Raw genomic sequence first — 24,851 nt, 5'->3', positions numbered from 1 at the left:
AATTCATTTTCAGTTAATTCTGTTTTGTAATAAGATTAAGAAATCCGTAATCCAATCCACTATTATTGGTTGCTAGGGTCCTAACAACTAAATTATTAATATATACGTGCGTTACTATGGAAATCAATATGAGTGTCAAAATGACATTTCAGTATTATTTCTATCAAATACAATTTAAGCTAGTCAAGTTAAGTTTATATGATTCAACAGAAAATTTAAAAACGTTGTATATAAAAAGTTCTTTTTATCCTGTAATTATTTTGTATCTAAATGGACCAGAACCATCCTTTTCTTTGAATTACATTGTAATGAATACAGCATTCATATGCTGTAAAAACAACAATTTAAATACCTCCATGTATTTAAATATAGGATAATGAAATTTGTTCTTCGCCTCCTGAACATTTGGTCTATTCGACAAACCAATCCTACAGCGACGACATGCTTCTGTTACGTAAGTTGACATAGTCCATCTTGGAATGAATTCACAATAATTATGCATGTAACTTTTACATTCATTTACCTACAATTAACACTCCCGTTACTGTAATGCCACCTTAGGTTACCTAGCGCATTTAAATATTTCAGTTAACCCATCGCGCCCTATCGGCGCCGGTGTTACAGGATGCAGGACATGATGAAAATCAAAAAAAATTAATTATATTTTGAATTTTTTTAAAGTTGAAATTACTTAATAATAGATGTAGTATCATTTAATGATGTTAGTTATATACAGTCCAATATATTTTTTAAGAGATATTTAATTTATAAAATCTATTTTTATTTAAATTTGTCAAAATAATGATCAGTTCACTAGGTATGAGGTGTTTGAGACAGTAATAAACATAAAATGGCCCTCCATCTTCTAAATATCTTGAAGAGTATTATATTTAGCTCCAGTTTTAGTATACCTTCCTTTTATTATTTACTTCTATTATGGACTTTTTATCTATGTCATTTTGTATAAAAAAAAGGTTAAAAAAACCCAAAAAAATTATATTTGACATGTTTTTTTCATTCCACTTATACACAAAGTGTACTTAAAATGTAAATATTTAATAGAAAAATTCAAAACCTATAAATATTTAAAAGATTTATTTGAATTGAATGAATAATACATGAGTTATATCAATTTTATTAATCGGTGTGCCTTTTTAAGTGATCCTGAAAAAATAATTCTGTCTGCAATGGGTTAATAATGAACTTCGTCATCTTCATATTTCACTAGTCCTAGAAACATCATTATTACATATTATAAAAATGTTATTATTTTCAAAATCAATAGCATTATGCATACAAAAATACATATAATTGATAGATATTAGATGACATTTACCTGTCATAAATTATAAATGCAAATTGCATACAGACAGTCGCATTCCATTACGAACAAAAGAGGTATATCTAAAAGTAAATGAGACAAAAGAGACATACCCACTCAATTGTGAGAAAGAGATATGAAATCAAGATAGTATTATAACTTGTAGGTTGTAAAAAGTATAGAAATACTCGTGTAATTACAATTAAGTTTTGATCATTTTATAGGTAAAACCAGGGTATTTTTGTCATGTAACGTGGTGCAACAGCGTTCCGGCACTTTTTTTCATGGTATTTTTAATGTTTCAAAAGAAATTAGACGAAACAATGTTCGCGCTTACATAGTACAAATTAATTTTCCTGAATCATCTCACATGAAAAGACATATCCTGAAAAACTATCGCGTTTGACATATGCATTGAATTCTATTACCATTTCTTCAAGTGAATGTGAACGCGAATTTTCGCAAATGAATCCAATTATTACCCCAATAAGAGCTTCGTTGAAGACCAAAACAATTTCGGCACTTTTGGCCATCAAACTCGTTGGACCACCTTTGACACTTTTCGATCCTTCAAAATGCCGATTGGTGTAGAATAGAAGAAGAGAGCCGAATGTCTTCTACTTACTCAGTAGAAGACATTCGACCATAGACTGTATCACTAAAAAAAGGAATCGAGACGATTTGCCAGACGAGAATTGGACTGAACTTTGGAAATCACCATGGCCCCGACAAAGGGGGGATTGAAAGGGCTCTAGCCTGAGGGCAGACCAGATATGTAAGTAAGATAAACACACATCACAAATTTGTATTAATCGTAAAAAAATCGCCTGCGGCACTAATTTCCTTCAGGCTTATTGACATTTTAAAATATTTAGTTGTGTATGTAATTGCATTTTTCGGTTGATGTTGATACACTGAATACCTTAAATTTTACCTCGAACACCATTTGAAGAACGCTACTACAGAGCGTAACACTACTTTTAACCTTAGTGATAGGTAGGGGGCCCGCTTCAGGATATGGGGACCATGGAAATCACTATATACTTTTATTCAAATATACGATGTGAGTGAATTGAGTTCCGGGACCTTTTATTTTTTAAAAAAAGCCCTGGATATGACATATAGCAAATAATGATGATGATGACTTACTGTAATATTATCAATGTCGTATGGTAACCCTAAGTGACATCACCGGAACGGACGGAATTTAATAGCAATCGTAAAGAGAAGGTTAAAGTCATTTAAATTAAACTGAAAAGATAAGGTTTATTAGGTTACTCTGTATTTGTGACGTTGTTTCAATATCGATCTCCATCTTTAATAAATAGACCTCAGGCTCAACGGAATTTTCGAAAAATTATTCTACGTAACGTTTTATAAACATGGAAAAACATCTTAAAAATAAACAATTACCTACATATTAAAAATATAAAAATTAGCCTCTCTAAAATAAATGGCTCAGGCATTCGACTGAGTCTCTGATACTTTCACGTGTCTTATGTCAGAAGGGTGTATCTACAAAAACACAGCTTTTAGATTGTATTAAATGGACTATGTACCGCACAAACTACACTATAGGGCACACACTGTAAAAGTGATACGTCTTTTAAAGAAATAGTTTCTTTATTTACGTTAAAAAAAACCAAACATATGTTTCAAGCAACTATTGCCAAGTTTTCATGCAGTCGCGGTCGGCCAACTCAAAATAAGATAATAATCAAATGAAACCAACTAGTAAGGTTTTTCTTCTTCTTTTTTTTTGACCATGTCCGATCCTGATAGGATCATAATGCGCCTCCACAGAGTGGAGGTTTGTATTAACAGATTTTTTTATGAGAAACTGATGTTAGCTACTTGCTCAAGCGATTAGGTCCATACTCTTGAATCCAAACATAAACCAGAATTCGAACCTTTGATCCTTGACATTATAAGCCGACACATAAGCCGCTCAACCACTGCGGTTTATAATTCGTGGGTCCCGTAACGCTATCCAAATGACATTTACAATAATTAAGCACATTCAGAAATTATTCTTATACTATAATTTGTGAAAGAATACTTAACTGGTGAGTGTCATTCGGGTGAATATCTCACGGCAGTGTTTCAAATTTGCGTTTTCAGAGATACACCTTTTCGACATTATAAATCTGGCGTTAAAACATTTGATTTATTAAAATAAATACATAATAAAATAAATAATTAAAATGATTTACAGCATCACTTCGGCATATAAAAGAAATTGATAATCATATAACGCCCGTTATTACGCGTTCACTAAAAACACAATTCGCACTTTCGTACGCACACACACAACATTGGTTCATAATAATAACAAAAACGATAACACAGTTTTCACGTAACTTTACGAACGTAGAAATTTGGTTGTTTTTTCTTATCGACGAAAGAAAATATTTCGGATTCTTCATTTTGTATATAAATATACAATTCATCATTTGCATAAAAAATGATTACTGGTGTCTAACTGGGCGTCAGGCCACTGTGTCGCGTCGGTCTAATCCGATTTTGATTTGATCTGTTTTTCATAGCACTGCAAAAAAACAATAAAAGATATGAATTAGTTTCACAATAACATAATCAGTGAATTAGGGATTGTCCGTAATCCGTGAAATGCCGAGTCGGGAAAGGCGGGGGTGCTTTTACTCGACTAAGAGGCCATCCATGGACTGAAACCGTATGCGGTTTATATCCGTGTGCCATACTATATTTATGATTTTTGTTCATGAATGTATATTTTCACTAAATTTGTAAGTGTAAGTGTATGGTATAAACAGATACGATCAGATGCTTATAATATACTTTGTGGAAATATATTTCCATGACCAGAAAAGATAAGCTTAGTATAGCACACGGTTCGAAACCGCATACGTTTACAGTCCATGGATGGCCTATAAATAAAATACTTTGTAGCCACGATCTAAACTTGGAACTCAAATGAGAATAGTTGGATGCTATGTTGGATGAATGGAGGCGTGGATACCCATAGAAACAACACTTGAAGCTTTCGAAATGTGGGGGTAGGCTGTAAATATCGCACACTGAACTTTGTCAGTCAAACGTATTTGTTTTCATTGAACTAAGACTACAATGTGTGGATAGTGTTTGTTTGTTTTTAAAATTCAATTAAATCCTGCCTAATCCAAGCCATGGTAGATAAGTCAAAAAATATTCGTTTATCTATAAAATATCTAAAATTATAGCTACCTAAACATCATTTTAGATATTTTTTATTGATTATGATATGGTTTAGAAAGGGCTTAATGAATTTTAAGATTGAATAAAAAAGTGTGCACAATTTTGTCTTATCGCCCAAAGTATACCTACCAAAATTATTATGGTTTGGTTGGGCAGGGTTTAATAATTAAATTTTAAAAACTATCCAGCACCGTCTGCAAATTATATTCTTAGTTCAATGAAAACAAAGAAGTATGACTGACAAAGTTTAGTGTGCACTGTTTATGTCAAATAATAAATCAAAGTTACAAATGACAAAGATGAAAAAGACCAATGAAATAAAAACAAGCACGGACAGGGAAAGAATGACCGAACTCATCACGTAAATGACATCAAGCAATTTTCAGTGTTTTTAAAGGTTTTAACAATATAGTGAACGATACAGTTTATTTCAATTGTGCCTGAAAGGCACGCGTTTTCCTCAAAATAGAGAACAAAAGTGATGAATCCTCTACATCTGAAAATATACTCATTCGATTTGAATATAGAAATAATGTAAATTTGTAAAAAACAATATAGCATACCTGTTGAGCGATTTTGATGAGTGCCTCGCTCATTGATTTGCCGGTTTGGTTGACCATGCTGCGGAAGACTCCTTCCTCATTCTGCAGCAGGATGTGCGGGTGATCGAACTCCACCATCGTGCCGGCGTCCATTACCAGCACCTTCATGATAAAACAGAGATATTATCTTTTATATTCATTGATATGGCCAAAACACAACAAATTAATGATAATTATTTAGAATATTTAAATAAATAAGCACAAAAATCGCATATGTCATATTAACATATTATGTGTATTACCAAAATGATTAATATTAAATGAATAATTAATTGCACTTCCGATTTCAAATGAGGAACACCCCCAAATTTATCAATTCCCGTGGTGTACAGATGTCAATTTACGTAATTTGAAGCTTTTTGTAATAAAAATATCTACGATAACGATCAGGAATGATGTTAGAATTACTACTAGTAAATTTTTGTTTTATTCCAAAGACGAAAAGTAGTTGCATCTAAAAGAAGAGCCGATACATTATTTAACAGCATCGCTGCCTCCGGCTCCGATCGGAGCCACGTCACCACTCATAGTCGGTGCCGCCGTATCCGATCGGAGCCGCCTGTATAGTAATCACGAAATTGTCATTATTTCACTGGTACTACCATTGAGTGATTTTTTTAATTTGTTTTTTAAAGACATTTTTCGGCACTGTGTTTTATAAGGTCCTACCTACATAACACTTATCATTATCACTTATCGCATGTTCAGCAGTGGCAGCATTAGGTTATTTAAATATTTTTCAGTATGATTTTATAAAGACAAAAACTTTTTTAGTGAAGCATGCCACTGTTCAAAGAAAATATTAATTGGTCTTCATATTAGTGTTACATAAGTGGTTGCTTTGAAATTTGATACTTTTCATAACATGGTGAACACCAAATCTCATAAAATCAATTAGGGGCCTGATAAATTTCTTTATCTCAGGCCATAAAAAATCCATAAAATAAATTGCGTAACATAATAATATTTTCGAGCATTTTACAAGGGCCTTCATTCACAAAACCACTTGAATGTTTTCAATGTCTTAAGTACTGTGAAAAATTTTATAATTTACGACTTGTTATAACATAACTTATTTATAACAAATACAGTTCAAGTTCAAGAGCGCCGGCTCAGACCGTTTCATCTACCTTGACCTAATTTTTACGTTTTCGTGGAATTGGCACATGGGGTTAATTCTATATTTTATACTAGGCAGCGAAACTGTTAAATATGTATTGTCGCCATAACAGATACTTCACATAAAAGTCATCTACATGCGACTAGAGCGACTTTCTGTTATCGCTGATTTCTTGTTGTCAAACAATATGTTGCTTACCTTATTGGAATCCATGACAGTGTGAAGTCTGTGCGCTATCGTCAGTACTGTGCAGTCGGCAAATTTATTTCTGATTGTCGTTTGAATCAGGGCATCGGTCCTATAAAAATAAAAAATGGCAATAATCAATATCTATGTTTTTTGAGGTAAAAATATATTATGAAATTGAATTTTGAAAATATCTTACTGAGGATCCACATTGGCCGTGGCCTCGTCCAGAACGAGGACTCGGTTTCTTCTGACGATGGCCCTTGCAAGGCAGACCAGCTGCCGTTGTCCAACGCTGAAGTTGGTGCCTCCCTCTGACATCTTGGAGTTTAGACCGCCAGCCAGGTCTGTTACAGCTTCCTTCAATTCCACCTGTAACATCAAATTATTGTTCGGTCAATTTTTTAAATTAGTAAGGTTTAGGTTAGTATAGATCAGTCTTTCTCAAAGTGGGCGATAACATCCCCTTGTGGGCGCTGGAGGCTTTCAGGGGGGCAGTAGAAGGCTCAAAGAAAATAAGAGGGCGTTAAGGAAATCTAGAGGGGCGACGGCAAACAAATTCTACCTATAAAAATCCGACGGAATCTAGACACAACACCACTTGAGATGTGATTTACTACTCGAATGCTTCGAGTCCCGTATAGACGGTTAAATTAGAGTCGTTTACGCATGTAATAATGTGGATGCAACTTTATATTTCATGTACGTAGTCCATGGTTAAGTTAACTAAATAAAATTATTAGTGATTTCGGATATTCAAAAAGAGAAATCGGCTGCAAGTTACTGAACGCGGTGACGACTTACGGCTTTAATTTTATAAGTGAATTCGAGCGCCTAATAATAACAAACTCGTCGAAATGCATCAGATTCATCCTTCATCCATTAGATAACTTTTAAATTCAAAGCCTTCATTCAATGTTAATAAAAATATTTCTAAATACGATTAAGTATGAGTTTTATTTCCTCTCATTGAAACATTCTTTGATCTCAGAACTAGGATGTGGGTCACACTCTATCTATCCTATCCATATAATACATAAGACGATACATGAGTGAAACGGCAAATAATTTTCAACTATAGGCGAAACGAAATTTTGGACTCGATGGCATTCGGAGAGCGAACGTCGAGGTGTAAATACGTCAATTTGTTTCGTGATGGCGACGGGGGTATGAATTCTTAAATCGTGTAAAGATGACTAAAAACGTTACCCATTTACTTTAAAAAGAAAACATGTCAATGAATATATTATTATTGTTACTAATAGAACATTAAATGGACGCATGTTGGATTTATATGACAAATTATATTTCGTTCGGCATGCGTCATTTGTACCCGCGACCCGCAATCCGCGCATCGCCTAGCCACAATCTTTTTAGACCATGCCTCAACTGAGATATAGCCTTAAAGCATGTTTAAAAATTATATTTGCAATACTTAACTGTTTTTAAGATACGCAACAGATGGTAATGTAAAAAGGTATACATACCTACATAAGTTAAAAAATATGGGGGCACTAGATTTTTTTTAAATCTCAAAGTGGGCGGTGGTTGAAATAAGTTTGAGAACCTGTGGTATAGATCGGAGTGAAGAATAAAGATTCTAGATCCGTGGATGGAGCTAGGAATAGATTTCAAAGAAAAATCTCTATCTGTGCAGATCAGTGGCGAAATAGTACACACTAAACGTTGCCAGTGATACTTGCATATTTGTTTTCATTGAACTAAGAATACAATGTGCAGATAATGCTGATTAGTTTTTAAAATTCAATTAAGCCCAGCCTGAATTAAATCGTAATAGTTTGGGTATGCTATGGGAGATCCAACAAAATTAGTGCATACTTTTTCAGTCATACTTATTTGTTTTCGTTGAATTAAGAATATATATTACAAATTGTGTTGGTTATGTCCTACCCAAACCAAACCATAATCGATAATATAGAATTCTTACCTCTTCCAATGCTTTCCAAAGCACATCATCGCTGTACTCATCGAATGGATCGAGGTTCTTTCTCATGGTACCGGAGAACAGTACCGGTTCCTGTGGGATGATTGACAGTTTACTGCGTAGCTCGTGGAGGCCTATCTTGCCCGTGTCCACACCGTCAATATCGATGGTGCCTTCCACGTACGCCAACCTGAACAGTGCGCTGATAATGGAACTCTTGCCAGCGCCAGTTCTGCCGACGATTCCCAGCTTGTCGGAGGGCTGCAGGGCGAAGCTCAATCCTCGGATGGCAGGCGAGGCGTCGGGGGAATATCTTAGCCAGACGTTGCGGAGGATTACGGCACCGGCTTCCGGCCATGACGGGCGCGGGGATTTTCCCTTTTCGCTCTTCAATGGCGGCTCTTTCTCGATGTCGTTGTACTCCATTACTCTGTAAGGTATTAAGAAAGAAACACAATTAGGCATTACCAAAGGAATCAATTAGTGTATGATAACTTTTTGGGTTAATGAGGCATGGATTATGATGAATGATGAAGGAGTGAGTCAAGAGCGGTTGTTGCCTGGATTAATATATGGCATCAGTTTTGTTGTAAAATATCTATTTTGTCTGTTTTAAGCCTCAATTACATTGAGCTTCTTTACGAGCTGTGTGTTGGCGAATTTATAATCTGCCTGTAAAGTCGCCCAGTGTAATCATCGAACAAGCTAACATGTTCGATGATTACACTGGGCGACTTTACAGGCAGATTGTAAATTCGCCAACAAACAGCTCGTAAAGAAGCTCAATGTAATTGACGCTTTAGTGAAATATCTTTTATAAAAAGGTAAAATATTTTATGTTCAGTAAATTGTAACAATACTGAAGATGAAACAAATGTCATGGGTCCCGGGTTTGAACCCCGGGTCTTCAAACCGACATGTTTTTTTTAATGTGTTTGGACCTAATAGGCCGAGCAAGTGGCTTACATCAAGTTCTCATAAAAAAACAGATTATAAAAGTGTACATAAAACATTTCACCGTAGCACAGTTCGCCGTGAGCTTTCTGTCGGAAAGAGATGACCCTATACTATAAGGTTTCCAATTTTATTAGATTTAATATGGATATTAATTCAATTTTCATAGCCGATTTTGGCAAAATTCATGAATTCAAAAATGATAACCTAACCTAACCTAACAAATAATCCAGTAAATCGGCTATTTTCAAAATTTGTTTGTTGCTGGCTTCCTGTAAAGTGTAGACCGACAAGAACTGTGTTTTATTTAACATAAGAGGTTGGACGATCTTTAATATACGGCCATATATTTCCGATACAACATTTCACGGTGAAGTGTGATATGGCGAACTGCATACGTACAAGTTTCCGGACACAAAAAAAACAATACAACCAATAGGAACTTCTTAGGCTCCACATGGTAAAAACGGACTTTTTTCTGTTACCAACCACAGCCTACCTTCCTTCAACAGGCACCCTTCGCCACTGCCTGACACTTGACAATGTAGTCATCGAAACAGTTCATGAGTTTGCCTACCGTAGATCACAGGTCAGTCAACATAAGTGACGAAATTACATGGAGAATCGTAAGCAGTGGTTCACAATGGATTACTCTAAATGCAGTTGTATGTTAACCTCTCAACGCTGGTCATCTGGTTCTCTAACTCCGTGCTCTGCCGCATTCCCCACTGGAACATTCCCGTCAGACCCATGGCCTGCGTTATCGCCAAGCCGACATTTCCACCCAGATTACCTGGACAAACAAAACCAATATGTATCGAATGAGTACAGAAAATTTATTTCTGATAAAACCTTCATAAATTCACTCGGTTCTTTGCACAAAAAAATGATGTGCGTAAATTAAAAACATTTTTTTGCATAGATCAATTTACTTATGAAATTATTATGCCACATAAGAAAGTACCTATCCAACAAGTAATTAAGTGACAACATTCGTCCTGTGAGAAATGAGTCATAAAAGTACAGTATAACCTCGTTTTTACGTGCCCGGAATTCACGTTTTCCCGGCAATTGCGTGTAATTTTTTCAGTCACAATGTATTTCAGTACATTTAATACCCGCATTTACGTTTTTCTTTCCCACGATTTACGTCGGAAATATTCAAAATAAGCGAGTTACACGCGTTTGACAATGATTGGGTCGTGACATTCGAACGGCATAAGGTGTTTGGAGGGAAAACTCCGTGTCTTTAGAACGGCGCACGGTGATTGGTCGGCGAGCGACGCTGTGATTAGCCCGAGTTCAGCGCATAACAAGGTGATTGGTCCATTGGTCGCCATCTATTCTTTTGGCATCGTGTTTGTGTTTTGAATACACTCCCTCTGTCATTATTCTGTCATCAGTCTTACAAGTTACAAGTTCGCGGTTTATTTATTTCATATTGCTTTCGGTTCGATTATTATTCATTTTTACGTCCTCATTCTTTCAAACACATAATGTCTAACCAATGGAAAGCTTTGTCAGTGCAAGAGAAAAGGAACATTCTCGAAAAAGTGAATAAACACGTTGGCTCACGCGTTTCATTGGCCCGAAATTTAGGAATACCCATTACTACTTTGGCTACATTTTAATAAAATGTTCTTTTTTTCAATAACCCCCTTTTACATTTTCCCTCCAATTAGGTTTTTTTTTTCAGTCCCTTAAAAACGTAAAATAGGGGTTATATTGTATTACAAAATTTGAAGAGTGTAATAAATTGTCCATTTCTATCTGTAATATAGATAATATAGTAACTTTGTAAAAACTTAGTTAATATTGTCAATTTGAATTAGAATGACAGTTAGCTGTCCTGCTTTGACACGTCCCTCCCGCAAAAGCCAATAAGAACCTAATGTCAACATTATTTGTCAATACGAAGTAATATTATTTGTGGTGTTCTTGAGGTGTGTTGTGATAGTTAGAGCAATTAGAAAAAATGAATTGCTAAAGGTCGTGAATTTATAGTTATAACTACGTGATTCACTAATTCTTCTTCGGTCATATCTGCCCCTTAGTTGGAGCATATGGACACCACGCGGCGTCTCCAAGAATCCCTGTCGCTAGCCAGTCTCATTATCATTCCAGGTCATACCAGTATCCCGTAGCTCCGCCGTGTATACTCTGTAGATGGTATTTAGGGGCCTTCCGGTTGGCAAGCCTGTAGCACGAGGCCGAGCCAGGTCCAACGTCGCCTCTTCACTCTCAGAGTGATGAGAAGCTGCATTGTGTGTTTTCTTATCTTCTCGTTACTCTTAAAGTCATACCACTCTGCAAACCCAGCGTCTGTCGCAAACGTCTGTTTTCGGAGCTCAGTATATGGATGCTCTGAGCATTCATAAGGTGCCATGATTCGCTACCGTAAAGTATGGTTGTTACATAGGTCAAAAGAAAGGGACAGCATGTCCGATTTAACCAACTGACAGATAGACTGTAATGAAAGTGACTATACATTTATCAATATAAGGTGTCCATTTAGTGGGCGCCACATGCTAAAATTTATAAGGTCAGTTCCAAATTCAAACAGCAGATGATTCATGTTGGTATATCTACAGTGAATATTCATGACTCACCAGAATCCATGACGAGGAAACTCAGTGTAACAAGGCCGAGGTAGACGACGCAGATGACATCCAGCCACAGTCCAAAAGCTCTTGACGTGGCAATGAAGATGTACCACGCAGAGCTGTGTAGATCCTGGTGAGAGTCAAACTCTTTCTCCAGTGTTTTCTGCGCGGAGAAGGCTCGAATTGTCGTCATGCCCTGGAGAGACGCACTCAGGTGGGAGAATACAGGACTTCGGGCTGCAAATAAAAACAGGTTTTAACGAAGGTTTGAAATTTTGGTGCTGCCGCGAATAGAGGTCAATATGCACCAAAATCGTACCACTGACAAGCAAGAAATTAGTGACACAGTAGCAATGGGCTGACTGATGGAGACATCTATTAGCTACACAAAGCCTCCTATTTGTTCTAATTTAAAAACAGTATTTGTCATACCCACAAAACAGATTAATAAAAGAGAAATGCGAAAGCCAGTTGCTATGGACCAAGCCTTTGAAGCTGATGACGGTCAGGTCATAAAACGCAAGAAACTGACGAGGAAGTATCTTTCCACAGATATTTAAAGCTAATTGCTTGGATACGGCACTATGTGAAATGTGTGGAATGTCAAAAAGTTGAATTTAATAGCGCCTGTACACGTGCATGAATTTACTAGCGGATGTACTAGCACCATTAGCGGCTTTAAGCCTGAAAACGGAGTAGGTCAATTTTGAATATATTATTTTAATTTGCCTTTTCGTTGTATACTTAAAAGACGTATTCCAAATTAGCTTTTTATACATTATAGAAGAAGTGCTAGAAATTGTTATAGGTAGGTTACTTACCCTTAAAAAAGTTTCCATTTTTCACGTTGTCAACTCATCGTTAACCGAAATTGCACCCAACACGTTATAATTTTTTGTAAATTAGGTCAAAAACCAAACGTTGTGTGTACATTTATACACCTAATAACTGTTGTACTTAATACTATTTAAGTACATACGATTAAAACAATCAAACATATTTTAATAAAAACTCCATTATAATACCTAGTGTTATGGAATGGCGGGATAATTTATATATAAACACTTTTTATATTTCCACTGATCTTATTAGAAGGTAACTTTATGATTAATATAGGTAGCAGATTACATTTTAATCGGTAACTTGTATACAATGGTTTAAATACAGAAAATGCAGTCGATGGGTTTTACTCAAAGGTTGGATTTAAACTGAACTACAATTAATAACATATGAAACTTTCAGACAACAATGGTCAGTTTGAAATAATAAGCGATAACAAATAAGAATAAAAAGGTTTACCGCTTAAATGAGACCTTGTACCACAGAACAAAACTCTTGAAATATTTGTTTAGATGTTTTATATCATTCTGTTTCATTTTACATATTGAAAATAGTATAGCCATCTCGTTTTCAGCAATGACCAAAATTTAGTGTATGCAAGCGATAAAACAATATGAAAAAAAAGGCGTGTTTTGTGCTTTCTTTCTGTCTCACATATGAAAAATGAGAGAGAAAGAAATATTATTAAAAAATATGAATCTCGGCATTCATGAAACTGACCGAGCAGCGAATGACTGCGAGAGTTGAGATACGTGTGTGTTTATGGTGGTTAGATACATGTGCATATACATTAGTGTGCGTCACGTTACAATCGCTCGCCAAAACGGGAAAAGGCGTAAGATAATAATATATAGGAGATAATTGACATTGTATAATGTATATAGATTGTAAGATATTTATTTTTGGGAGGTCATTGACTATTTGACCTCTAAGGCCAGCCGCTACTGACTAGCACCAATAGTATATAAATTCAACCATCGTGATAATAGCTTTACTGTTTACACGTAAAAGTGCTGACTGTCGCCAACCTCATTTGCCGAGTGTAAACAAGACGCGTTGTTGTCATTTTGAATTGCTCACGCCCCGCCGAGCGCTGTCCAATCAGGCCGTACACCTAAGCTCAGTCTTTATAGTAGAAGGTTTTTCTAAACATCTTCATTCAACTTGAAAATTAAACAACTTTACTGAAGATTAACATCACCTTACATTGTACTACGTAAACGATCGGAGGCTGTTGGTAAGGATTTCCGTTGCCGAACACATAACCCTATCAACAAGTATATTATGCAACTTACTAATTCCTTCTAGCCGCTTGACACTCCTGGATGTGGCGAGATAGTAAATCCGGAGCAAATAGAAGATGAATCCAACGCCGATGGTGGGTATCATCAGCCAGTAGTTGACCACGGCCACTACGATCACAATACCAATCAGAGACAAGCCAATCTGAAATGAATAAATAACATAATTTATTTTTCATCTCAAACTTTGATAAAATAACATAAATGAATTGTAACCTCACCGGGAATCAAATCTGAAGGTCCCGAATGAGAAGCCAGTGCTTTATGTATTGGACTATGATGGCCGCTATTAATTGTACAGTCAATGGTACTTCTTGAGAATTTTCAGTTTTCATTTTACAGGGTATTACAGGGTGGAGGTTGTATTGAATTGTGTTATATTAAATATAATAATTTAAAAAATTTAAGAATGTAATGTTATTTGAACAAACATTTTTTTTTTACCATGTTCGATCCTAAGAAGATCATATGGGCCTCCACAGGGTGGAGGTTGTATTAACAGTTTACGAGGAATGGATATTAGCCACTTGTTCAACCTATTGAGTTCATATTCTGGTGCAAACACACATTGAAATTGTAATTTTTACCGGATATGAGATTCCGTGTCCGGAAATTTGTACTTATGCAGTTCGCCGTATCATACTTCACCGTGAAATGTTGTATCGGAATTATATGGTCGTATATTAAAGAATGACCAACCTCTTTGGGTCGTATAGTACTGAGATAAAATTCATGTCTAAATAAAACACGGTTCTTGTCGGTTTACAGGAAGCCAGCGGCAAACAAATTTAGCCAATATATTGGATTATTTGTTAGGTTAGGTTAGGTAAAATTGAAACATTACTGTCTGCAATGCTCCACGAACAACAGGTAATTTTTTCATCTCATTGCTTATGGAGATAACCATATAGTATACAGTCATCTCTTTTCGATAAGAAAAAGCTCACGGCGAACTGTGCTACAGTGAAATATAATATGTACTGTTACCAAACGAAGAAAAACCCTGGTGCGCGACAATTTTCAAATTCCAAATCAACAATTTAACAACAAAAATATCCGGCTCCCCTGAAGAAAGTTTATAACCTCTGACAAGGCTAAGTAAATTATAACACCCTCGATGGGCAAAAACAACTTGTGCCCGCCGGCGAAACGACAAAAAAATCACCGTTAGGTTTCGACTCGGCCGCACGGCTTCCCCTCACCCCACAGCCGTGGCGGTCCGTCCCCCGTCTCCTTACCAACCAACAGGCTTTTTGGAAAAAATATTCAGTTGGCAACTAACCCCTAAATATACCGGAGGCGGGGAAATCGTTCCTAAAGGCACGCGCCGCTTTTGCGGGCAGCGGTGTGATTGTCAAGATAAGCCGGATAATACGTTCCCTAAATTGTAATCAGTATATCCCTTTTACCGATAATGTGTTAATATTAATTCTCATAATTATCCTGGAACACGCATCGCGTCTCCGACAAAGTGCTCCGACGTCAATCTCGCCATTGTGTTAACACGTCCACGTGAAATAAAATGCAAAGTGAAGTGTGATCCAGTTGAATGCCGTGGGCCCGCTAGCCATCGACATGCATTGCGTAACCTCCGTCAATTTAACGTTACTTTATCTCAGTCATGCTGAACCCTTGTGTTCCAAACTTGTATAATTTAATGTAATTAAACGTCTCCGCTCGGGGAAACTGTCAAATCAAAAGTTTCTGTGTTATTATTTATCCTGTTTGTCATGATGTCACACATAAACTCCAACCTGAAGTGGTACCAGATCTGGACATCTACCTAGATACACGTGAGTTCCTTTTCCCCGGTATCAGTACGTACAATTTATGTACATATAACCATGGGATTACCCCATGACATTATAAGCCGACATGGTAAAGGTTCAGCTATCCAGGGCATATGTATATATACATTATGTTTAATTTGGCACACTAAAATCTCCATTTTCCTTTCGGGCATGGAATTTTTTTAGGTCCATACTCTGATATCACACACAAGTGAAAAAGAATGTGTATTTTCCAGACTCAGGATTAGAACCTAGGATCCACGATATTATGAGCTGATGCCTTAGCCGCCTAGGCCATCGGCCGTGGATAAGAAACATGCATATTAGAAAAAAATCATGTGACTGAAGCGTTTTACAAATTTCCAAGTGTCACCAGCTAATAATGCTTTAAAACCTGCTGGATAGAGCTCATTAAGTTGGATGTACATGGATGCAAAAAACTAGTGACTGTGAAGAGTGGAATGATCTAGGAGAGCCCATCATCTAGCAGTAGATCGAACCTGGCTGATGATACGCAACATTGGTCCATTAGTTTATGAGTATAACTGAATACATAAATGGACAGGCAGTGAGACATTCTAATTTTATTATTATAAATAGTGAAACAAATTAACCTTGAACATGCACAGATGTGACAGTTTCTAGTGTGATGCAATTAGGCAGGGCAAACGTGATTATTGTTACGGTTGCTATTAATCAACTGCACTTACATGTAGCCTATTGCAGTGCTACTTTTTCAGCACGCCGATTATGTTTTGCCTTCTGTTAAATCTATCGAATGCCACGCTAATGTGATATGTTTATAATATAGTATAGTAAGAGACGATTTACGTGGCTGGGACATGTATTCCGGATGCCACCAAAGAGTGCGGTACTTCGTACCCTTGTGGCACAGCCTCAAGGCTTCTGTCGTCGTGGCCGGCCCTCCCTCACCCTGCAGCAATGCTACAAAAGCGACCTACGTGCTGCAGGTCTGACATGGCGGGAGGCGCAGGAGTTGGCGATGGACCGAGGGAAGTGGCGCCAACTTGTGCTTGCCCTATGCCTCAATGTTGGGACATGACAGGGTGGAAGAAGAAGAAGAAGATATAATATTCATTAGTTTAAATTTAAATAATAGGATACCTGTAAGACGTCGATAGCTGCACTGGGCAGCATTTCATCAACTGACCCCATGTCCTTGGAGAAACGGTTGAGGATCCTGCCTGAAGGGTTGGTGTGGAAGAAGCGCATGGCGCCTCTCGTCACCGAGTGGAACATGGAGTTGTGCAGGTTGGTGGAGGCGCGCATCGCCAGAGAGAAGAACATGAAAGATCTCGCCAGGGTCACAATCACCAGCAGTATCACGATGCCTGAAGAAGGTAACAATCAAATATTATCCATAGGGTACACCACGGAGAGGCTTTTCTAAGCTTTAACTGTATTGACGTATTGAAACATGACAGTTATAAACCACCGTTTATCAGTGGCGAAGAGTGGAGGTAGACAGTAGATATCTGGCATAAATAGTGCACAATAAACTTTGTCAGTCATACTTATTTGTTTTCATTGAACTAAGAATACAAATTGCAGATGGTACTGGTTTATTTTTAATATACAATTAAACCCTGCCTAAAGCAAACCATAATAGACGACAGATAAAAAATGTTCTTCAATCTATAAAATATCTAAAATTATGTATGATTTAACGGCAATTATAGAAGAATATTTTTCATCTATTATGGTTTGGTTAGGCAGGGTTTAATCGAATTTTAAAAACCATCTGCAATTTGTATTCTTAGCTCAATGAAAACAAATAAGTATGACTGACAGTGTGCAATATTTTAGTCTGATCTCCACAGCCTATCACTAGCATTATGGTTTGGTTTAGGCAGGGTTTAACCAGTTTCAGACAACTAACCAGTATAGATGTAAATGAAGTCAGCTCGGGACAGGTTGAATCCGTCGTTGGAGACGAGGATATCGCTGAGACTCGTAGAAGCTTTTTCTCCGGACAGCACTATAGAAGCATTCACTTTCTCTTCTTCCATGTTTACCCTGGAAATATAGTAAAGAAGTCGATGGTTAGGTCAGCAGTTTTTAGGACAATTTTAGTTTTTTAATTTTATTTTAGACTATTTATTTATTATATATTTAATTTTATTTTTTTTAATTTTAGTTTAGCCTAGATAATATCATATTCAATTATTTATATGACTTTACGGCAGTCATTGATAGATAGCTCCATCTAGCTAGCAATTCTTTCAGGGTCATGTCCAGGTTTACGAGGCTTAGGTGATGTTAGGCTTTTAAACTTTGTGGCTGCGACAGGAGACAACATGCAACAGGTAATATAATATTACCAAATGAAGACATCAGGGTGCTGCCGACTATAGAATTTTAGTTTTAGCCAGTTAAAATATATAATATGTAGTGAAACTGTGTGATGTATTTCAACGTGCTTGCAGTAACTTATTGTTTATAAAAGGGCACGTAGGTTTATACCCGGTGACACACTTTCTCCCTCCATCATAATGCTCCATCTTTGTCCAGCGAGCTAACTGTCTTTGTTTGTTAAATGTTAAAGAAACTGATTTTCTTTTCCTGTGACAGTCGGGCATCCCTTTGAGGCATCCCCGAGAGAAACATTCATCGGAAAGCCTTTTGACTATTTTGATAGTTTATATACCCATAGCCTACCTCTCACTCCAGTAGGCACTCTTTGTTACTGGTTAAGAGCGTACTGCAGTGAAACGGCAAATAATTTTCAACAGTAGGTGCGACGAAATTTCTCACTCCTCGCTAATCGGAGACTGAAAGTCGAGGTGTGCGCATGTCGATTTGTTTTGTCATGGCGTCGGATGAAGATATTCTTAAATCGTGTAAAGATGACTAAAAAACTATACGTATGTACTTAAAAAAGAAAACATGTCAATGAATATACTATTATTACATTGATATACTACTAGATGAGCAATTCCCATACAAGTGTCATTTTAAAAATGTACCACAAAAGATATAACGAATATCATCTTATAATATTTCCTTGTAGGTATAATGCGTTAAGACCGTTAACATGGATTCCCGAATTTCACCCTTATTGCCCTGGCTGTAAAACTAAATTTGCATTCTTGGAATAGTGAACCTAAGGGTGGCTGCAACGCAAAACAGACAGAGCAAGTCGTCATGCGCTGACTATTAGTTAGAGTAAGATGCAAGCTAGACCGGGCTTACTCAGTAAGTTTTAACAAAGGCCGACTCGCTGAAAATCGGGCGTCATTTTAAGAAGCATATGATTCATCCAGTAGTATATCAATGTATTATTACTAGTAACATAACGATAAACATAACATTAAATGGAGGCATGTTGGATTTCTATGACAAATTATATTTCATTCGTCGTCGCATAGTTACGATCTTTTTAGACCATGCCTCAGCTGAGGTATAGCCTTCAGAGAATAGGCAGAATTTAAAATTCATTAGAACATATCGAATGTTACTGAAATGAAAAGACTAATATAATTCAACTTTAGCAAGTCAAGAGGTAAGAAATTAAGATTACCAATAACTGGTCCAATAGTCGGATCCCGAAGCCAAGAACTGACACAGTCCAGCCAGGAAGAACATGATGAATAGCAGAGTGAAGGAGCCGGCCGCTCGGGCGTAGTCTCCGTACACCTTCCCTCCCACTGCACCCTTGCTCCGTTGCTCAGCCTGGTCATCGTCATCTTCCAGTCCTATTGTTTCTTCCACAGAATTTGCCTGAAGTAGATATCAGAGTAGATCTTTAGTTATTGTACACCCGTCAAACCAGAAAGTGAACTACTTACCATTTAGTTTTTGGAGCTGCCATTAGAAGCAGAACATAATAAACTTGTATAAGGTATTTTCGGTTATGATGTTAAAACAATTAAAAAAATTGATGATGGGCGTGAATCAAACATCCATCGAATTCAAGTCAATGTACTTTACCAATTTAGCCACCTACACCTAAATTTATTACGATTAAATTAACAAATAGTCACACAACTTAATACATTTTTCTAATACTTATGTTTCCAACCTATATCCAATAGGACTTTCTAATAGGATGCCCACGATGGATGAGTGGCTTACGAGTCGGCTTATGTTGTGGATCCCAGGTTCGAATCCTGGATTTGACAAATACGCATATTGTTTTTCAATTTGTGTTTGGAGTCAGAGAATAGATCTAATAGGTTGAGTAAGTGGCTGACATCCATTTCTCGTAAAAACAAAAAAATCTGTAAATACCTAAAGTCTATGGAGGCCCATATTATGATCCTATTAACACTTTACGGTCCGGGAACACCACATTGGCGTCCTTAGCAAGCCGAACGTTACGGTCCGGTGACGCCGACGTGGCGTTTTAACTTACGCATATCTTTACTGTGAAAAATAAATATTAAATTTAATATTTGGTTGCAAGATCTATCGACAGATGGTTGAATGACATGTGCAAGAAGTAAAATCACGATGGAAAAAAAAATATTTCGGTGTTTTTACAGAGATGGCGGACGTAATACCATTCAGTATTTTTTTGTACCTATACCATTTTTTTAATTAGTTACAAGCCCGTTTCTAGGCGGGTGAATCACGAGACATAAACAAAAAAAGGTAATAAACACTCAATGTTATATTCCAGTGTCATCACTTCAACTTCGAAATTTAATTGTCGACCCTTTTCAGTGTCAGTCAACCATTTATGAACCTGCATTCTTTTTTAAAAAAAATGAACGCGATTTTTAGCTATGAAATTGCGTGCTATTTGATATTTTGTCTTTAATGGTTTACTACCCATGAAACGTCCACCATGCTTCATCATCCATGATAGAAATTTTAACTTGAAAATGAGAACAGTTATAAATGTGAACTTGTATCGCGTTATTTTCGTTCGCTTTTTTCGGGAGGTTATTGCTTGTGTAACTGCATAAATAATAGCTATTATTATTTATATTTGTTGCACTAATTTCATTGAAAAAATAATTAATCTAAGTATATTTTAGCTAGGATATATATTTTTTATTAGTTTTATCTCCAAAAAAACTTTTTAAAATGGAGGACCAATCGTTTTTAGAGGAAAACTATGCGGATTGTATGTCAGATATTCCCAGTGACTGTGAAGATATCTAAGATTTTAGTGATATTGAAACAGACTCATTTGCTCCTTTGATAACACGCCCACGTACAACAGATTTCGCGAGTGATTCTGAGGATTCAGAAACTGAGGCCGACAATGATGGAACGATGATGATCCGCCGAGAGAGAACAACCCATTTGAAGGATTATCAAGAGTAACATTTGACACTGATAATTTAAGTCCTAAAGCTAAATCTAAAAAATGTGTGGACATAACCATGTCGGAGTTGAAAAAGTGGTTCGGTTTGGTGATAATAATGGGCATTGTCAGAAAAGCGACTCATTCTTATTGGCCGACAAATCCACTTATTCCACGTAAGCGGTTTTTCAAATATTGCGTTATTTACATTTCACTAATAATGAAAAATGAAATTTCACGATTTTTTGTTGAACATAAAGTTTGGATCGAGGATATACAGACATCTGAATCAATTGATGTTGCGGAAACGCATGCACCTTCTACATCTTCTGATACAGATTCAACCCATAAAACCAGTTCACCTACTTCATTACAAAGACTCTCTGGCAGTGTAAAACAACATCAAATATTTCCGGGGATTTCCGCAACTAATAAACGTTTAAGAAGAAAGTGTAAAGTGTGTTCCTCACATAAACTTCGAAAAGAACCTATTTACATGTCCAAAGAGTGTAAAGTACCTCTACATCTACATATTGGTAATTGCTTTTTTTCGTATCATTTAAAAAAGTGTATTAGTTGTTAGTTCATTTACATTCATAGTTTTATAAACTATTTCAAATAATTTAGTTTTAGTGTTTAATTTGTTTTAAATCTACTCGTACACTATATTATTATGTGCCAATAATTATTTCATGCCTAGCCAGTTATCTAAAGGTATCCATAAGATTGAGTGTTGATTCAAATATTTTTGTGGAATATGGATGTTTGTTTTACAATTTATTGCTCTTAGATTTTGTTATATGATTTTTTTACGCACGCCTCTGCACTGTTATTGGATTGTCTCGATTCCTACAAAAATACCAAATTGTAATAAGCGGTGGGAATGTATATGCGTGCATTTTATTTAATTAAATTTACGCGAAAATATGCACGCCACTGCACTGCCTCTATCGCTAGGCCTCAGCCATAAAACTCGTAAAACCAATAAATCACTAAATAAGTATTCGTTCGGGAATGAATGTGCATTTATTTTTAAACACTCACAGTTTGTGTGAAGTCTTTGTTATTTTATTATATTTGATAATCAGAGATATGAGTAGTAGCGCTAAAAATGAATTGATACGTATTCTATAGCGGTGTAAAACATTTTGTATTTGAATATTTTATTACATTTTTTAATTAAAAATAATATATTGTGATTGCTTTATATCAATAGGCTGTTTCCTTTACATTATATTTAACAAATTGAACTAATCTAATAACATATAATAAACAATTTACGAAAATTTACAAATTATATACTTTACCTTTATGGAACGCGGGCCAGAGGTTGACAAGTGTTAAATAAATGACACAATTTGATGCATTGATATATTTTAAGTATTTTCTGAAAATTTTATTGAAATATATCAATAGGTTCAAAAGTTATAGCATTTTTAACTTCGTGATCGAAATTTGTTGATTTTCATTTAAAAATACCGGATATTGGTGTAGGTACGTCGCAAAAATTCGCGGACCGTATAGTGTTAAGATCGAACGTGGTCAATAGAATATATATAGATGTTGCCAAATTATATATGTTCAATAAAGAATGTTACATTCTCAAATCTTGTTGATTATTCGTTGAATAAAAAAGTAGTTTATTTAATTTAATTAGTATACGCAAGTATAAAGATGCCATAAATAAATTTGGCACCATCTATAAGCCGTGTTAGCCTGGTTACTTTTCCTTGGCATAAATATTAGGTAGAACTATATCGCAAGTCATTTGGTGGGATAAGAGCACTCACATGGGCGGTGAAAAATGTGAGGTTCGAGTCCCATTTGGTCTACCTTTTGTCTAAGTATGTTTTCTGAGGCGCTTCAAAATTATGTATACAAATATAGCTTACAGAGTTGATACTGAGATGCCTGACGAGGTCTTTACTGCTGTTCATGTTGCCATCTTCAGGCTCTGATAGCAGTTCTGGTTGAGGAGTCTCCTCCGACTTGAGCAGCTCCGCAAAGTCCAACCCCGACGCTTGTAGCGATTCAAACGTGCCCTCTGCCGCGATTACGCCGTTCTTCAGGATTATTATCTGGAAGAAAAGTCATCATACATTAAGGCGATACTTCAGTGAAACGGCAAATAATTTTCAACTATAGGCGCGATGAAATTTTGAGTTCGCTGGCAGTCTGAGAGCGAATGTCGAAGTGTCAATACGTCAATTTGTTTCGTGATGGCGACGGGGGTATTAATTCTTAAATCGTGTAAATATGACTAAAAACGTTACCCATTTACTTTAAAGAAACATGTCAATGAATATATTATTATTGTTACTAATAGAACAATAAATGGATGCATGTTGGATTTATATGATAAATTATATTTCGGTCGGCATGCGTCATTTGCACCCGCGACCCGCAATCCGAGCATCGCCTAGCCACGATCTTTTTAGACCATGACTCAACTGAGGTATAGCCTTAATTACTGGCAAAACTTCTCAAAAGTCTCAGAATCATGCCATGGAGCAATTGCAATTTGAAAGTTTGACATGCTCTCTAAAATCAGGCATAATGTTAATTTCTTTGTGCTTTTTATATGCATGTTCTATATATCAGATGACCTTGATTTTTTTCTAGCAAACATATTTATACATAGACACATAATCCATTGTTAACACTAAATACCTAAACTATCGACTTACCAACTTCTGGCAGTACCCCAATATAATATGTTCATTTACATTTATTCACTTTCAGATATAAATCAGAAGCAGATGCCGCATGTTTCCGTTCTGATGGTGTAGCTTCAAGAATAGAGTTGATTGTAAAATATCAACTCTATTCTAAGTTTTGAAAATACTGGGTATGACCCGTCGATAGGCATCTGCGGTAGGGTTTTTGTTTACTTTTTAACACTACGGGTCATGCCGCCCAATAACAAAAACAATCATAAAAACACCCAAGTTTTGAGACAAATCAATTAAACCCTACCTAAACCAAACCGTAAGGTTTAGGTATGCTATGGGCGATCCGATAAAAATAGTACACACTTTTTCAGTCATACTTATTTGTTTTCGTTGAAATTAAGAATACATATTATAGGTGGTGTTGGTTAGTTTTTTTTAAATCCATTAAGCCCTGTCTAAACTAAACCATCCTATTCCAACTTATATCCAATAGGACTTTCTAATAGGACCCCACGATGGCCGAGCGGCTTACACGTCGGCTTATAATGTCGTGGGTCCCAGGTTCGAATCCTGGGTCTGGCAAATACACATATTGCTTTTCAATTTGTGTATGAGTCAGAGTACGGACCTAATAGGTTTAGCAAGTGGCTGACATCAATTTCTCGTAAAAACAAAATCTGTTAATACAAACCTCCACTCTGTGGAGGCCCATATGATCTTATTAGGATCGGACATGGTCGGATGTACCTAATCATGTGTAGTTGATTTTTTAAAAACAGTATTTCGATTTTGTTATGGTCATGGTTGCATAATGATAAAATAATAAACAAATAAGTCCGTAGACGCAACAAAAGTGCTCAAATGCACCTGCACCAACGAGCACAGGGTTGGAAATCCCTTCTCTACACAGACTTTGACTGTGGTTATGTTCACCCACTAGCCGCTGATCTTATTAGGATCAAACATGGTCGGAAAATAAAAGAAAAGAAAAACTAAACCATAATCGATAACAAATATTCTTCATATCTT

General features: G+C 36.3%; 1 protein-coding gene across 1 annotated transcript in view; it reads right to left on the bottom strand.

The window, feature by feature from the left end:
- Window positions 1-3,704: 3,704 nt before the first annotated feature.
- Window positions 3,705-24,851, bottom strand: part of LOC147068995 (putative multidrug resistance-associated protein lethal(2)03659) — a 107,212-nt gene continuing 86,065 nt past the window's right edge. The window contains exons 13-24 of the mRNA XM_085951224.1: window positions 23,043-23,228; window positions 19,417-19,616; window positions 17,776-17,912; window positions 17,001-17,227; window positions 14,080-14,230; window positions 11,951-12,181; window positions 10,017-10,134; window positions 8,391-8,817; window positions 6,642-6,814; window positions 6,455-6,554; window positions 5,098-5,238; window positions 3,705-3,869 (exon numbers count right to left, since the gene is read on the bottom strand). Coding sequence (XP_085807350.1) covers window positions 3,834-3,869; window positions 5,098-5,238; window positions 6,455-6,554; window positions 6,642-6,814; window positions 8,391-8,817; window positions 10,017-10,134; window positions 11,951-12,181; window positions 14,080-14,230; window positions 17,001-17,227; window positions 17,776-17,912; window positions 19,417-19,616; window positions 23,043-23,228 — 2,127 coding nt within the window. The 3' untranslated portion in view covers window positions 3,705-3,833. The remainder of the gene's footprint in view (window positions 3,870-5,097; window positions 5,239-6,454; window positions 6,555-6,641; window positions 6,815-8,390; window positions 8,818-10,016; window positions 10,135-11,950; window positions 12,182-14,079; window positions 14,231-17,000; window positions 17,228-17,775; window positions 17,913-19,416; window positions 19,617-23,042; window positions 23,229-24,851) is intronic.

The sequence above is a fragment of the Rhyacophila brunnea genome, unplaced genomic scaffold, assembly GCF_057557595.1.
Source record: "Rhyacophila brunnea isolate RB1 unplaced genomic scaffold, BYU_Rbru_1.0 scaffold_24, whole genome shotgun sequence".
NCBI classification, from domain to species: Eukaryota; Metazoa; Arthropoda; class Insecta; order Trichoptera; family Rhyacophilidae; genus Rhyacophila; species Rhyacophila brunnea.
This window is presented reverse-complemented; position numbering and strand designations above follow the sequence as displayed.